Raw genomic sequence first — 17,787 nt, 5'->3', positions numbered from 1 at the left:
CTCCCTTTTTGTGGACTATGTCTGAGTTTCTTCCTCCATCTGAAAACTCTGTTGTTTAAACCTTATTTTCGCCACTTGTCTAAGTGAGCGTACTTATTTTGGAACCCCGTTTATGGTGTTGTGAAATACTCTATGTTATTTATATTATTATGTCGGGAAATAGGTTATTTAAATAAAGTTATGTAATGTTTCCAACCCTATGATATTTAGTCATTTCCAAAAAAAATACCCTTGGTTTTTAGGATTTGCAATTAAGTCCTTAGATTGGACACGTTTCCAATGTGACCCCTCAGTTGAGAAATTATGGCGTTACAATCTTCGGCGAACGACGAGCGTCAGCCGTCTACGGCGAGTGGCACTCTGCGGGGCGTACAACGGCAGACTGAGGAAGAAGATGATGTTCACGATGAAAATACGTTTTTTCACGGTCGAAATTATAATTTATTACATCTTGAGAAAAATGTATAATAATGTAAATTAGTTGGGACTAAAATTTAGTTTAGTAAAATGTTGGGGTTCAAAGATTGAATATCTTGTGACTATTAAAAATTAAAAATAAAAAATAAATTAATAGAAATAACACGTGTCATGCCTTTATTTGTTGATTTGAGACTGTTTTAAAACTGGCTCACGTGAGACAATACCAAAAAATTATCCGGAAATGACACAACAACTCGGGTCCATTCTTTTACTCTACACTGATACACACCAGATAGTACCCGTTCCAAGCACGATCTTCATAATTGAATAGCGAATACACAATTACCACAAATGGTAAGTGTAATGGCGAAGGAAGAAGGTAAGCAAGCCTCTGCGTGAAAATTTTCTGTTTGGATGCCGAGAAAATTTCCTGTTTGGATGCTGAGAAAAAGCAAATAACAACGCAACAGATTTTGATTTTCCTTTTTCTCATTTCCTCATCGTTAAATTTCTCAGCGAAACAACAGAATCAGATGATATGATCAGGAACTGAGACTTGATTTTTGACAGAAACAGCAAATTGAATTTCGTTTTATGCGTTTGAATTTCTGTTATGATCATTGATTTCGGTTATGTCTGTTTGATCTTGTTGCAGTGTCTGAGTTTCTCGGTTGCGTTCCTCTGCTGCAGAGGCTTCCTAGCTTGTCTGTAAGGAAGATATCTGAACTCGTTGTTGTCAAACACTATGGTAATTAGATTTGAATTTTGGAAATTTGACCTAGTTTGTTGTGTGAAATGTGAATGGCAATGAATGAGTAAATAGTCATTTTGGTTATGTACACAAGTTTTGAAAGATTTGGGATCCGTTACCTTGTTTCCGGAAGATGTAATGATTATCTTTGTCTTTTGAATGATAAAAAACTATCAAGTTTTGTTTTTAACATCAATTTAAGGTGAATTTCGTCCGAGACTAAAGTGATTGACCTCAAACTTTCATGATCATAATGAGATGAGTATTTCATCTGTAATGAGTTAGGTGGAAATATGTTTTGAAATTTAATTATGTAGTAGTAGCATTTTGATTTTATGGTATTTATTTTAGAATTTTTTATTTTTTGGATAATGAACTAGTAGACACATTAATGTTTGCAATTCTTGAATGATGGTTTCTCATGTAGAGCCAGGAGAGTATGTTGTCCGTGAGGGTGAACCCGGGGATGGTCTTTACTTCATTTTGGAGGGAGAGGTTTGGATATTTTTCATTTTATATTTTAGGACTGATATGCTAGGGAATTGGATTTGAAGATCGTGTTCAATTCTTTACTTCTTTAATGTTTTCAGTTCTTGAATGAGGGTTTCTCATGGTGAGTAACGGGCGCAATGGTTGTGTTCTTGCAACATTAGTTTACGAAAATTTTCTGTGTTGTGCTGAACTTTCAGTTTCTCGGTTTGCAGGCAGAAGTTGTTGGATCTGTTAGTGCTGATGACGAAAATCATCCCGAGTTTCAATTGAAAAGATATGATTATTTTGGTTTCGGTAATAAATTTAATTCTCACGCACTTATGTTCAAAACTTCTCTTGATTGTTTAAAAGTTTTCCTTTATTGTAAAGGTATAGGCTTGTCGTTGGTTCGACCAATGAGTCATTCTCATTGATTCAGTTCGTCGACTGAGCCAATAGCCGGTCTCCTTCAGTACTGGTATTAATAGGTTTTAGTATTTTATATTTTAACTCACGATTATACATGATAGAATTACTATTAAAAGTCTTATTTCTCTCTTTTCCTTTCTCCTACCTTTGTTCTAAAACCAATATTTTCAATAGTATTCAGTACCGGAAATATGGAAATTAGTTAATAATTTTGTAATCACACAAAAGAGGTTTCACTACTCCAAAAAGTATAGGTCATATTTAGTATTTTTGTGAATAAATTTTGTCTTGAATTTGTGTTACAATAAAGATATGAGAGATATTACCTGAAATTGTTTCATAACTGTAATTTTAGAAGACTAATGTAAACTTGCAAGTTACAGGTTTATCAAATGCAGTTCATCCTGCTGATGTCGTAGCTTTGACTAAGGTTCCATTTTAGTTTCTTGTCCTACTGCTTTCTAAATTCCGATTTCAATCTAGTGTTATTGTAAATAAAATAAAATTTCCAATCCTATAGCTAGTGATTGTTTTGTTTGCTATGGCAGCTATCATGCTTAGTGTTGCCACTTGAGCACTCAGCACTGCTACAGCCAAAGTCTATCTGGAGTGCCGAAAAGTCTGTTGAAACATGCTCACCTGTGGAGAATATATTGCATTTGGATCCCATAGAGGTGCTCATTTATAATATGGAATATAATAGACATATGCTACTAGAGAAGGAAAAAGATAGTGGACAGTAATGGTTGTCCTGGTTTATCTTTGATAGTAAGTAGTGGTAGGCTATATTTCCTATAATTCAGCCTTATATCTTTTTCCTCTTCTCTATGGAAGGTAGATATCTTCCGAGGAATCACCCCTCCAGATGCTCCAAAATTTGGGAAGGTGTTTGGGGGACAGTTAGTTGGACAGGTATTGTAAAACTACTTTATCTTCTTCATATTGTATGCAACTAATTTCAGTAGCATTTCCGAGGCATAGACTTCTTATGAGGTAATGTGTAATACATGCAGGCACTGGCTGCAGCATCAAAATCTGTTGATTGTCTTAAACTTGTTCATAGCTTGCATGCCTATTTTCTTCTTGTGGGGGATTTTAACAGTAAGTATGTTTAATCACTGAACTTTGTTTGACATGCTCTCATGTAAACTCTTTTGTTTTTCTACTCCTTTTCTAAAGATTCATTTTCTTTTCTTAATCTACCTGTTACATTGTTTTGGATAAGCAGATTATCTTGAGTTTTATTTAAGATTTATGTTGACAAATGGTGGAAAGTTTTATTTTTTAACTGGCAGTTTAATATTTTTCTTCTTTTTGACAAATCCTACTACTGGTTTTTCATCACCAGCTCTGTGTACCAATGTGCATGTTGATTTTGGTAGGATAGCTTCAACTGTTTATATTTTTCTTAGATGGCACTGAGAGACAAGATAAATTTATAGATAATTCTAGAGAATAAAATTTTGGGTGAAGTTGTGCATAAAACAGGTAATTAATTTGTAGATCATAGTTTATCTAAACCTCTCAAGGGGCACCAAGTAATTTTAAGTTCTTTATGGGTTGTTAGCTACACTCAGATGCTACCATGTTGCTAAATCGTTCCCCTAAAAACTTGCAGGTCTCTAAATGATCCCTTTGTTAGGTTTACTTTCTATAGTTTCTTCTGATAAAGTTCCTGTCTTTTAAGATGACAAATCATGTTTAAGTAAATCAAGCAATATTTTCTTTATAATAGAAAATTGCATGTGTATTCGTTATCATCATTCACATACTATTTTCTGTTACGGGTAATGCTAATTCATTTGTTTGCTAGCAAATAATAGTAAAAATAATTAATGCATATGTAAACTTTCTTATTCCAGTACCAATTATTTATCAAGTTAGTCGTCTCCGTGATGGGAAGAGCTTTGCCACAAGGAAAGTGGATGCAGTTCAAAAGGGAAATGTTATATTCACGTTACTGGCTTCATTTCAGGTAATCCTAATTCTTCTTGACTTGGAATGGGATAAATTTTCAGTCATTGTTTGGTTTATTTATCTGTGAATCTGGTCAAGTTTTCTCTATTCTATTTGTTTGACTTTGCTTATCATTGTTGATTGAATAGTCTATATTAACAGAAAATTTTAGGATTATATACAAGCAGATATATTTAACTTAACATGCCAGACTAGTATTGCTAGGAATTATAGATGAAATATCATTTGTATAACCGTCTGGAATAGTTTAACTGTATAACAGGACATCCCTATCTTTAATACAGTTAACCTAATGCATAATTGATGATAAAATACAGGTTCAAAAGGGGTATCCATATATTTTCTGTAGGCTTTTATATTTACTTAGCATTTTATACTAGTATTGCTCGGAATTAAAAAAAGATAAATTATAATTTGTAGGGCCATTTGGGATAGTGAATCTATATAACTTGACATTCCCATATTTAATACAGTAAAGCTAATTGATGGTAAAATACAGATCCTAAAGGAGGGTACATGTTGTAACTTTTGTATGCAAGGCACTTATAATTTACCTTGGGTTATGGCATGATAGGATTTAGTACTGCTAGGAGCCTAGGAGCAGAATTTTTTATGCAATATCAACAATTAGCAGATCAGATGCCATCTAGTATTGACAATTCAACTGAACATAATCTATGGATTCCTTGTATCAGTTCTTTTATTACAAAATATATCATTGTTGATGTAACTTTGCGTGTATAATGTCTTAATTTACAAAATGTATCATTGTTGGTATATATATATATTATATTCTACAGCTCTAGTCCAAAAATTCTGCTCTGAATTCCTGGCACATTTAACTTTGTTGATACTTTAATTCTACAGAAAGAAGAACTAGGGTTTGAGCATCAGGAAGCATCTATCCCATCTGTCCCTGCTCCAGATGCTGTAAGTAACAACCTTATATAGATTAGGAAAAAGTCACAGAAGAAAGATAGTCATATTGCTACTATCAATTTTGCACTATAGCATTTTGCTCTTTGTTATAGCTTCTATCAATGGAAGAGTTACGAGAGCAACGTTTAACTGACCCTCGTCTTCCTAGGTAAGATTTACGTCAAGCATATCCTGCCTGATGCAATAAATTTATGTTCTTTTTTTTTTTAGTCTGCATGGTGATTTTCTGTGCCATCATGACAAATTTTGTTGCTTCAGAACTTACCGGAACAAAGTTGCTACTGCTGAATTCATTCCATGGCCCATAGAGATACGGTTCTGTGAACCGAAAGCATCAACAAATCAGACTAAATCTCCTCCTAGGTTAGCTGGATGCTCTCTGCCAATTTTTTCTTATGTTTATAGTGATCTTTTATGCTATGTTTAGCGAAAAAGATTTGGTAGGGGGAGAAAGGAAAGGATTAGTGTAGTCTTCCGGATATACCAATCCTTTGCCTCCCTTGTTCTGTAAATCATTTTTAAATGGCTTCAATGCCTGGGATTTAAATTCTACATATGATCTAAACTTCTTGAAAATGTGAATGCAGTTTGAGATACTGGTTTCGAGCAAAAGGAAAACTGTCTGATGATCAGGCCTTGCATCGGTACATATCTTCTTTTTACTGTTTGATATTGCAGTTTTAAGTTGTTTAGTGATGATCAGGAAAATGTATGAAATATGAGGGCTTTTGATGAGAGATTTCATGCATCAAATTTCATGCAAATCTGTTTATTTCATGAAATTAGTACGAGTAAAAGCCCTCATATTTCCTGCATTTAAAATTTCAACATTGTCTTTGGAAAACTCTTGTGATGAGAAAGGACTGGTTTGGAGAGTTTGCGAAAATGAAGATGCTGAAATTTCAATTGGGTTGTACCAGCGCATCTAAGTTGAATCTTTTGAGGACAAATAATCCCAATACCAAAAGCTTACACTAAAAGTTGTTGAGTGAAGACTCCTGAATGATTTTATATCCAACATGTCCTCTCATGCACGTACACTTTGCGCTTATGATGTACCAATTCACCAACCCATTTTACTTTGGTGAAATTCAACTCTTGCAAAGAAGAATGGGTAGGCAAGGTTCAAACTAATGACCTGTCGGTCATAATGATGACTATGATGGAATCAAGAACAGAGAAAGTGAATTGGCTTATTCAATTGAACTGAAACAGAACCAAGATCCTCACAGTGAGAATCAATGGCTCTAGGATACAAGAATTGGGAACTACAACAGGGAACTATGAACCCTAATCCCTCTGGAACTTCGAGAGTCCAGAATCTCCAACAAACTAACTGATTCTCTAACTCCCTTACAAACTACCCTGTCCTTCTATTTATAGGACAGGATCCTAACTGCCAACTCTAACAGACTAGATACTAGGCTAGTCCTTATTACATTGATAACAGAATATAACAGAATTAGGCTAAACAGCTGCCTTCTTCTTATTCCTTCTTTCATAGACCTTCTCTATTAGAGGACAATGCTCATCAGACTAATACCATGTCAGAAGCACTTTTCAAAAAACGTAAACAATAGGCTTATCAATGTCTTTATATCCAATAATCTGTGTCTGCTTTGTATTGCAGTTGTGTGGTTGCATATACTTCAGATCTAATATTTCTTCAAGTAAGTGTGAATCCCCATCGTCGTAAAGGCTTAAAGGCACGTGCTGTGAGTCTGGACCACTCGTAAGTATCTGAATCCTATTGGTTGTATGATAGATCATTTATAAATTAACATAGTAACATGTCAGACTTACACAACAAGTTTTCAACCTGTGATTATAAATTTGCTTTCTTGTTTATTTTTTAAATGCTTTTCTATTTTTTCTTCAGCGTGTGGTTTCACAGACTTGTAAGAGCTGATGACTGGATACTATTCGTGGTGAGTGTTTCGTTATTTTGGGAAAGTTACTACGACAAAATTATGGGTAAAAATAATTTCATCTAGGAACAATTAACTTCTCAAATAGTTTTCTAAGTCAATAAATGATTACTCGTTAACCATGTATAAATAATCAGAAACTATTTGAGAGGTTAATTTGTCCTAAATTAAAAATATTTCTACCTATTATTTCTTTTATTGTATTTTTTTTTATCTTTGTTTCGTAAAGTTGTCAACCTATCCAATTTGTTCTTCAGATCTTTGCTCCTACTGCCTCTAATGCTCGTGGCTTTGTTACTGGCCAAATGTTCAATCAGAAGGGAGAGGTAAGGATTACACCTGTTCAATTACTTCATCTATGACCTCTATCCTTTGTGTAGTGCAGTTCTGAAGGGTTTAACTTACCTTCACTTTATTGTGTGTGTGTTTCATACTTCTGTCAGCATATATAGGTTTCTTTCCCTGGTTCAACTTTGTCTTAAAGCTTTTCCAATTTGTTAACTGGCAGCTTCTTGTATCATTGGTTCAAGAAGGTCTAATGAGGAAGATTAGTCCCGAAAATCCAGCGTTCAAATCCAAGTTGTGAACAGCTGAGAATGCAGGGGTACATGTAGCCTTCACTTTAGTTCTATTTTGTTTCGCGGTGCTAGGCCAGGAGGGGTCTTGGTTGTCTGCTTTTATTATTTACATGTCTTCAAGATTTTCCTGCTATGTAGGTCTATTGAAGTTTTATTAGCAATGTAATACATGATTTGTACATATCTGCCTAAATTATCAGCTGTTAAAATTCCTTTATATTTGGCAGAGACGAAAATAAAAGGGACAATGGAGGGTGAGCAATTGAAAATTGACCGTGTTGTATGATAGTTAGTACGTCGTCAACTTTATTTAAATTTGCTGTTTGCTTTTTATGCACACTTGACACTTGTCTAGCCCTTTTAACTGAATTCTTGCCTAAAAAGAGTTTCTTTGGTAGTAAATGGAATACAATTTGGCAAATTCTGTGTACCCATAAATTTTTCTGGGTGTGATACCCACAATAAGTTATTTAATAGATTATTACTATGTTGTTCAACGTAAATTTTACATTTTCAAATTTTATTTTACTTTTCAATTAACTTCATTCCATAGAATTCACTTTTTAATGAAAAATGGACGACTAGTGAAGATGAACAATGGTGGTATCAATGCGCGTCAAATGACCATATTTGACGGAATAACAAAGGTTAAAAAACACAACAAATAAATTTCACGTCTCTAACAATGTAATACTACATTACTATGATATAATAAAATCAAACTTTTAATGAATATATAAATTTTTACTACTAATTTAACTCATTTTGGGTACCACGCCTTGAATTGATTCAAAGTACCACAACAAGCACCAATGATTATGAGGAAATAAAAAGGAAATCTAAATGTGCTTCAAAGTTCCATATAAATGTGCTTCTGAGTTCCATAATAGATTATGGGTTTCATTTTTTATGGGTGATGAGACTTCCAGTTTTTTTTTACATCAGAAAGATAAATTACACCCTCCAGGGTTCGATATCTGGACCTCCCCTGACTCATATGCCTTCTAGCTCTTTCCACTTGAGCTATCACTCGGGCACGACTTTCAGTTAAATATATGTAATATTATTTTAGTGTTGCTACATAAAGTAATTGAGAATTACAATACGTTGTGAAAGTGGAATGTAATTATAGACATATTTTGGGTTAAATATGTTTTTTTGTTGTCATTTATACACAATAATTTTAAATGGTTCAGTTAAAAAATTCTTAGGTTTTAGTCAGGAAAAAAAATGTTTGATTGAAAATTGTTATTATGATGTCATAAAATACTTGATATAATTTTTACACAACTCCATATGGCAATTGTAGTCATATATAGGTGTCCACATGTAACTTTCAAATCAATTTTAGTCTTTTAAAATTGTCTTTCATTAAATTTAGTCCTTCATTTTCTCTTCTTCCTTTTTCTCCTTTCACTTGTCACGCCTTCTCCTACCATCTTTTCCGACGAACCACCGCACTTAAAGTAAGACCCTTCATTTTCCTCTCTTCTTCCTCTTTTTTCCCTTTCACCCGTCACCCTTCTCCTACCATTTTTTTTTCTGAAGAACCACTTAAGTAAGACCAATTTTAAAGTTGTGCACCTTCGGTGAACACTTTTATGTGGGTTTGGTGGTTGAAGTTAAATTCCTTGTCAACAATGCTCTTCTGATAAGTGGTTTATAAGTACCCTCATTATGTAATTGAGTTTTTTCCTCTACATAAAATAAAGGTTAAATAAAGAGATGAACCCAGAGACAGTTCAACCATTTAAATGTTATTTCTTATTGGTTACAATTCATGTTATTCCACCAAATAAGGAGCAAATGGTTTTTGAAGACCAATGAATTCTTCATGAAGTTTACCCCTTACACACCACAACATAATGGTCTGGCTGAGAGAAGAAACATAAGTCTAGTTGAGATGGCCACACGCATGTAAAAACAGAAAAATCTTTCACATAATTTATGGGGTGAAGCTGTATCCCTGCAGCTTATGTGGTGAATAGATGCCCAATTAAAAGAGCCATATAATTCATCAATACAATAAATTTGACATGAATTTCAACCAATAAAGTAGTGTACAATACAAAAGCATACTTCACAAACTATAGATCATTGCATCGAAAATAAAACGATGATACATATTTTTTTGCAGTTGTGAAACGCTCACAGTTTATTTTGTGCTCACAATTTACTTTGTTGTCACAGTTAAGAGAAATACTAATAATATACTTTCTTAATGTAGTACTATTAACTATTGCATAAATTTTATTTTAATATAAAATGAATACTAAATAAGATTCACTTGATAAATAATAAACACGAAAAATGTGTTGCTGGACTTCACATCAGTTTCAAAGAGTATTGACGAACCCATCATCATGTGGTATTAAATAGATCTTTATTTTGTAACGAAATGGCAAACAGATCAAACGTCTGGGTGGTGTAGTCGGTTATCACGCTAGTCTCACACACTAGAGGTCCCCGGTTCGAACCCGGGCTCAGACATTTTTGTCTTTTTTTTCTTTTCTAAAATTTTTGCCCTTCCATCATGCATACGTATTAACTTTGATTTTTCCAAAAAACTGTATGAACCGAAAGTGGTGGATACCATTCATGGTTATTACAAGAACATGTTCTTCCAATGAAATTCCTCTGGTCATCAAGGAAGTTGCTGGTAAAGCGATCATTTTTACAGATAACAGGACAGCAGCACCTCCAGAAATGGCTCAGCAAGGAATTGAAATTGTTGCACTGGACCAGATAAATCTGAATGTTCAGGTTATTGTAATCAACAAGGACTGAACAGTGTAATGTTGGATTTTAGGGGGAATTTCAGCGATTGACGAGCTTATTAAGGAGAGTGATGAGAAGAAATATGTTAATAAATGTGTGGCAGAAATTTTACCTGTTTGAAATTATTAAGGATGGTCCATGGATCCTCTAATGCCATTGAAGTGCTTCAAGCAAGGAATAGTAGTGACAAATTTACAATCCAAGGCCTCAGATTTTGTGCTTGAGGAATATTTTAAATTTTAATTGTCATGATTCTAGACATATGTGATTGTACCCATGAACTCCAAACTTGATTCACTTTGTGTCATTTTTAAATGATCTTAACAGCTATGTAATTTCTTCAATGAATATTGTTCTATTTACTTGAGGGTCTCAGTGAAAAGATTGACTGTTTAGTTTTCCACCAGTTTTTTTTGGTCGAATGTTTTCCACCATAAATTGAGTTGTTTGGTGATATGGTTGGACAAAGGTAAAACTTCAGACAGTAATATGACACTTCCACTGAGGTTTCTAAGAATTCATTTGAATGTAAACTAAAGAGCACTTATTTGAATTTGTATAGTAGTTTTTCTAATAGATAATCTCCAATAAACATGTATCCAAACAGGCTATAAGTATGAGCTTTGTTTTTTTATATATGGAGGTTCTTCTGACTCTACTTCTATGTGTCATGTACAATTTTTTCTCAGTATTAATCAAGGTACTCTCACAGGCAATAGTCATTACTCGTGAGACTGATCATTCATCCACTGCTAGCGTACTAAGCGATAAAAGCTGGTTAATGAGTTTTTTTCATTTACAAGTGTTGGGAGTCGAACTCTCAACTACTTGCTTCAGGGATGAAGTACTAAACCACTACACTAGCCACACAATTTTGAGCTATTTTGTATTAAGAACTGTTTTTTTTTATTGTTTGGTCTTTCACACATGTAAATCGGTCATGGGGCAACTACTCCAACACAAATGACTTAGAGTTTAAACTTATGTCATCACCCTTACGGAGATCTAGCTTTCCCGCAATACCATTTGTTGGTATATTTAAAAACTACTTTTAACTATTCACAATCATATTTACATTTTCTGATGAATTTTTTTAAAATAAAGTTAATTAGAATATGTTTATATGGAAAGATGGGGTGAAAATATAATGTGAAGTAAATACCGTAAACATAACCAACACCAGTAAAATGGCATTATCATGGCTGCGCATCAATTCTCCAGTTCATTCCATAGAATAATAGAAGTTTATGCAGCAATATGATAAAGCGGCAACATAACTTGCATGAGAATCAGAAGTGTATTTTTCTCTGTTCACTAATTTTTTTAACGAAAACTACAATTTGCTTTCTGAGATGAAATCCACCTAGTAGCAAAAATATTAGTCTCATGGTGAATTTATAAGGATGTTAACCACAAAAACAAAATTACTAAGGGGAGACAAACGGTTTTATGGAAATAACTTGTACTCTGTACTTGCTGAGCATATTGAAATTTCTTGATTGAGCCTTAGCGCCATGTATAGGATTACTCAGTCACTGTTGCTATATAGAACTTGTCAGTCTTGCTGATCGAAATTGCTCCTTTGTCCTGCCATAATAGACAGGTTCCTTGCCTGCGAAGGTGATGAAATTCCAGCCAAAAGCTGATCCTCCAACTACATATGTCCCATGTATCTGACTATCTTGATCAGGCTGTAGCTTCTGAGAACCGGGAACTGGCGGGGTAAGCTTAATTTCCGATTGCCGAGCAAAAGATTTCTCCACTTGAAGCTGCTCTGGAGACTTGACATGTTGTGGCTGCTGCTCTTGCAGTGTTTTCTGATCCAATGTTTTCATGTTATCGCATAATTTAATCACAATCTTCAGCCCTGCAATTACAAGTTGAAGTAAAAAACATATTTCAAAGTAACCCTGCATATAGTATCTGCTACACCACCTAATCTAATGCTACAAGAAATCCTAGACATGGTGTCATCCTAGGTTGTCAATCCCAGATCTCGGCACATAGCGGCCGGCCCCCAAACTGGGATAGTAGGATGGAGGAGAGCGGGATGGCTGGGATAGTGAACTTTTGTCTATCTTTTGTATAATGTATACCATATATATACACTAAATCCATGATACATATTACTTGAAATTCATAACATATTCATACTGCCATAGTAGCAAACTAGCAATAGAAGTCATAGGTCTTGAGAGAGCAAGGGCAAAGAGAGCAGGGGGGAGTGAGGGGTTTGTATAAATAGACAAAATTCAATGTTGTTTTCATAAGTCAGAAGTCTAACTGACATATGACATTTGTATTGATTATTTGGTCAACTATGTAATAAATATAATTTAGTCTGGATGAGCTTACGTTCTCGAATTTCCTCGGATGCCTTGCAATTTTTGAAGTCAGGGGTTTGGAGAACCTTCAAGATCAAAGAGCAATAGTCAGGCACTTCATACATACAGTATTTGATACGAAAAAAAAAGGCTATTATTGTACACAACCAGATAAAGGGAAAGAGGTGTCCAAAATGACTCAATCCCCCTGAACTATAAGAAATGTGACACGATTGTTCAATACAATCTTTTCTCACTTTAAAGATACATAAAATGGTTCTTTTAAGTTCAGACCCTGACTTTGATAAAAGAAAATAAACGAGTAAGTAGTTACTACGAACAAAGTAAACTAGTACAATATATGGTCAATGCATGATGGTATAAAAAACTGTAAGAGGTTATAATAATTAATGATGCATGATCCAAATAATAGAGACATCGAACTTGGCAAAGGTGCTGTTCCATTCTTAGTCAAATTGTCATCAAAAGAGAGAAAGCCAAAAAAAAAAAAAGAAGTCCCAAAATTTGTGCTGAGCCAGCAGGTCAAATGTGCCACTTTTTTTTCCATTTTCTTATTTGGAAACCAAGTGCGTAAAACCAGCAAACTTTTGCAGAAAATGATGTAAGCCACCCATCTCCTTGGAAACTTCATCCTCCATCTTACAAACCTAACAAAACTTCATAAGGTCAACAAGTTTAGACTCGGTATGTTTCAAAAAGGATCTGGATGGGTTCTCGTACATATACGAGTTACGTAAGTTTTACAATTTTATAAACATCTAATTATTGAGGTTTTCATTTGAGGGGGGGGGGGAGGCTATCAACTAACTTTACTGTCCAAAGTGCTGCCGATACTTTGGATCCAAAATCCCCAAGAACAAATAAACAAAGCAAAAGGAATTTATATGGCTAAACAAATTCTCACAAAAAATAGGCAGCTGATAAGGTATTAAGAGCTGCAAAACAAGATTTTTTTTACATGGGATGGTAATCAAATACATTCTTTCAAAGTTTCAGTTTTCCAAGCATGTAATTTATTAACACATGAACATGGGTATGGGCAGAAAGATAACCAGAAGAGACGAGGGTTTGGAAAGAAAGTAACAAACATGCTGCTAGCCTGCTACAAGAGGGAATGACATAAGAGGCTAACAAGTCTTGCCAACAAAATTTCCAGGGGTTCTTTTCTACCTTCTTCCAAGGTGTTAGCAGTAAAATTTAATTAGGCACACTGGAATTTTACTCTTTTGACTTGGATTTGGTGCATTAGGATTGAGTGATATGCCAGTATTTATACGTGGTTGTTTCTTCCTTCATTTCTTTTGAGGAATAGGCATATTTTCTTGGTCTCATTATGGGTTTAGGCTAACTGTTATTTTGAGGGGCTTTCTACCCATTATGCAAAGGGACTAGTTTTCTCTGTTGGGCTGATGTTATTTACTTCTTTTTCTCACTTAGTGATTTCTTACTTTACTAGGTTTCAATCTCCTACATATTTGTACTTATTAGAAAGCTAGATGAATTATATAAAAAACCTTAACTGAAAATGAGGCAACAAAGATGCACTAACTTAGGACTGTTTGTGAATATCTATTACAGTGAAACCCAATACATGTTCAAGAGGAATGTTGAGATATAGGTACGTGTCTATCTTAATAAGAGTAGGAGGAATTGGAATATAAGGTCCTTCGATAATCAGCAGACACAACAAAATATATAAGGTTCTTTTTTAACTGAATTGACACATATAGACACACATATCTTATGCGCTACATTGCTACTCAACCAATCAGCTAAGCATTGCAGATCCTGTTTCAACCACAATCTTTTTTAGGATATGTCTCAAACCAAGAACATTGAGGGCATGTGAAGTATACTATTGAGTTTCAAGGGTATCCTCTGACCCCAAAAGTTAATCAACATGACCACACATATCTCTTCATCTCACTATATTAGCTTTGCTTCCAGAAAGCTGATATATAGCCCAAATAAGGGGGTGATTAGCAAGGATTGCACGTTGTAATTAAGTTTTAGGAGAGCCCTGAACTCTCAAACACCAGGATATTGGTCGTTCGTTAAGTGATTGGTTTAAATTCAATACTCTATCAGAACCAGTGGGAGCGTACCAGGTGAGAACTTTTGGTTACGGTGAGAAATGAGAACCATTAATATTAACCATTGGATTAAATTGGAATGTCCAAATTGAAGTTTTAATAAAAATAGCCACGTGACCCGCATTATCTCGTAGTGGTACCATACTACCATCCTTCACCATCTTTCATCGGCAATGTCCGCAACCCACCTCCACAACTTCTCCAATATTTCAATATGCGACAGATTCAAAGGACCTAGTGCGTTCGAAAACGCTGAGCGAACATTATCCCCTCCATCACCACCTTCATCTTGGAGAGCAGACATTGAAATTTTAAGGAATTAGGGATTGGATGGTAGAAGAAAAAAAGAATTAGGGATTTTAAAAAATGTTGGATATATGTTAGGCACCACTATGCTTAACCAGGTGTCAGGTGACGAATGTGAGTGATTAGAAAGAAAATATGGGAAGGGTACTGCGCTTTCCTTAACCTTAAAAAAATTGTTATGTTGATGAAAGAGGCACGAGAAACAGAGCATGTATGGCAATGAGAAATTCAATTCACTTTAAAAACTAGAAATCATCGGAGAACCATACGCAGATCAAAGAGAATCATAACAAGAACGGAGATGAAATAGTGAGGGAGAAGGAAAACCATGAGTGACAGAGAATGAGGAACCCAACGTCCGTCATCGTGATGGTGCAGGTACGGTGAAGGAAAGGGAAAACCCACTCACGTGACTATTTTTATTAAAACTTCAATGCGGACCTTCCAGTTTTAATTAAAACTTCAATATGGACCTTCCAATTTAATCCAATGGTTGATATTAATAAGTTCTCATTACTCACAATAACCAAGAGTTCACAGCTGATAGTTCCCCAGAACCAGTTTCCATAAAAAACACACACCACTCAAAACTTCTCATCCTTTCAATCATTTTCCTTACATCATATACTAAGCTCAAATACTCCGATTCCTTATCAATTTAGTTAGAAGAAGTTTGCAATCCAAGTATTAAGTATCCAACCTCGACCATAGCCCTGTCACTGATGAAGAAGAGAAGAGATTGCTCCAAGCAAATTCTGGATATAAGATGCTGATATTAGAACAACCTAACTAACTTCCTATCCAGAACTTGTTAGCACTCCTTGTATCTATATTAATTAGAATAACATAACTTATAAAGCTCCTTCAGTTTTTGGCAAAACCAGTACCTTGAGAAAAAGACTTGTCCCTCTCCAAAAAAATTGTGCCACCATTATAAAAATCCCTAAAAGCTAGAATGGAAACCCTAACAGTAGTATAGGCATAAAAAACATAAAACTTGACATGAATAATACTCTCCAATGGACAAAAGAATGCAAAAACAAACCAAATAAAATCAAGCTACAAACTTTACAAACCAATTCATCCCTAAATCAACCATTGATGAACAAGTGAAACCCAGATATGAAAATCCCAACTATGCTCGCATTCCATGAAAAGAACAGATTTTGAGATGATTTACGTTATTGGGGGAAATGGGTGTGTGGGAAAGTGGTACCTGGATAAAATGGGGGCGAAGGTCTCGAACAACAGCGCGAAGCTTGAAGTAATTGGAGTGAACATCAGAGTCGAGTGGCCTCTTCCTGGTTGTGGAGGAAGGGATTTGAGTTTGAGTTTGAGTGGTTGGTGGTGGGTTAGAGAGTGGTGGTGCAGCCTCTGGTGCCTTTGATTCTTCCATGGATGACGATGGTGTGCTGAATGAGTTCTTGTGTCTACCACAACTTTGCTCACTTTTGTGAAGGTTTATGTATGTCACAAAGTGTAACGGGCAAAACCTGTTGGTTCAAGTGTATGAAGGACTAAAGGTTGTAACGCGGGTTAGCTCAAGTCATAAGAGTTATAAGATAGTGAAGGGTTCAAGGTTCAAATTCTGAGAAGAGACTAATTTACTAACAACTACATTTACGTATAAAAAAATTGATTAAAAGTTGCGCGGGCTTGAGTGTCGTGAATGGGAAAAAATTTCGCTGAGAAAGTTAACCCACCGTAATACGAAGGTTTCTATCTCAAACAAAATTATCTTCAAATGAGCACACCTATAAGAAAACAAAATGTGTAATGGGCAAAACTATTAATATGATCCCTAGACTAATTCTTTTTATAGGTAAAGTTTGGAACTTATATTAATCATTGAAAGCAGAATTTGCAAAAAAATCAGACGAAATACAAGTTGGGGTTCATCGCACCGTTGTATGGGGTAAATTACATGCCACTAAAGCTAAAACATGATTAAAAGAAATAACAACAAAAAAAGCTAAACATGAGCCATATTATTTGCTTCTCTCTTTAGTCTTTACATAATTAAAAGAAATAACGAGGGAAACATTAGCTATAGTTTTGCAATCTAGCTTGCGGAGTGGATTTTGCTAATAACGTGATTAAAATGTCTTAAATATGTTTGCGTATTTTGAAAATGTTGTATTAGAAGAAAAAAAATACATAAAGCGTTTCACAATTTGCACTTTGCAGCATGTATTTCTTGCGGTATTGGCAATTAACATTCCGCATGCTACACTGTTTAAGGTGTTTTATCTTCTTGTCAAATGTCGGTTCTATGACATTCTTACCATTTAGAGGTTTAGTATCACATTCACGAAACCACAAAATCATAGTTTTTGAGTCTGTCAATATTGGTCTCTTTGTGAATGTGTAACTCGTTTCAATTACATACAAATACATATATCTGATTCTATTTTATATGTTTCACTAACACATGTTAAGTTTTTTTATACATATAGATGCACTTAAAGGAAAGACATTCAATGCCCCTTACTGCTTATCAACGGTACGCCTATTGTCATGCAGATGTTGTTGAATGGGAGACACATATTTGGAACACATTATCAATACCAAATGGAAATAGCAATAAAACCATATGGGTCACATATTGTTGGTTCAAATAAATTTAGCTAGGTTATGAGAATAATCTTGAAAATATCTTAATTTTCAAACCTAGGTTGCTGCAGTTGTCCCTAAGTTCCGTCTAGATGCAAGATTCTTCTCCGAACGACGATTTTACCCGTACTTAACCAACGATTGGATACTTGCTTCGGC

At 34.8% G+C, this 17,787-nt stretch overlaps 2 protein-coding genes and 1 non-coding gene across 5 annotated transcripts; 2 read left to right on the top strand and 1 right to left on the bottom strand.

Annotated features, from left to right (window-relative positions):
• Positions 1–667: 667 nt before the first annotated feature.
• Positions 668–7,781, top strand: LOC130728250 (acyl-CoA hydrolase 2). Of its 3 annotated transcripts, none has more exons than XM_057579642.1 (17): positions 668–799; positions 1,076–1,168; positions 1,599–1,666; positions 1,876–1,957; positions 2,455–2,501; positions 2,620–2,745; positions 2,906–2,983; positions 3,085–3,172; positions 3,934–4,046; positions 4,916–4,978; positions 5,080–5,135; positions 5,246–5,350; positions 5,575–5,631; positions 6,618–6,719; positions 6,867–6,915; positions 7,173–7,241; positions 7,424–7,781. In XM_057579642.1, exons 1-17 carry the CDS (start codon positions 772–774, stop codon positions 7,499–7,501), a joined length of 1,302 nt encoding a protein of 433 aa, XP_057435625.1. In that variant the 5' UTR covers positions 668–771; the 3' UTR covers positions 7,502–7,781. The 3 variants fall into 3 exon arrangements, with proteins under 3 accessions (XP_057435625.1, XP_057435626.1, XP_057435627.1); XM_057579643.1 differs by having other exon boundaries at positions 735–799; positions 7,359–7,443; XM_057579644.1 differs by lacking the exons at positions 668–799; positions 1,599–1,666.
• Positions 7,782–9,909: 2,128 nt separating this feature from the next.
• Positions 9,910–9,983, top strand: TRNAV-CAC (transfer RNA valine (anticodon CAC)). The gene has a single exon. It is a non-coding gene; the product is annotated as a tRNA-Val (tRNA).
• A 1,566-nt stretch (positions 9,984–11,549) lies between these two features.
• LOC130728249 (uncharacterized) lies at positions 11,550–16,504 on the bottom strand. Its single transcript, XM_057579641.1, has 3 exons — positions 16,232–16,504; positions 12,627–12,681; positions 11,550–12,138 (listed from the first exon to the last, which is right to left on the bottom strand). Exons 1-3 carry the CDS (start codon positions 16,409–16,411, stop codon positions 11,813–11,815), a joined length of 561 nt encoding a protein of 186 aa, XP_057435624.1. The 5' UTR covers positions 16,412–16,504; the 3' UTR covers positions 11,550–11,812.
• Positions 16,505–17,787: the final 1,283 nt, after the last annotated feature.

The sequence above is a fragment of the Lotus japonicus genome, chromosome 1 (assembly GCF_012489685.1).
Source record: "Lotus japonicus ecotype B-129 chromosome 1, LjGifu_v1.2".
In the NCBI taxonomy this organism is placed as follows: Eukaryota; Viridiplantae; Streptophyta; class Magnoliopsida; order Fabales; family Fabaceae; genus Lotus; species Lotus japonicus.
This window is presented reverse-complemented; position numbering and strand designations above follow the sequence as displayed.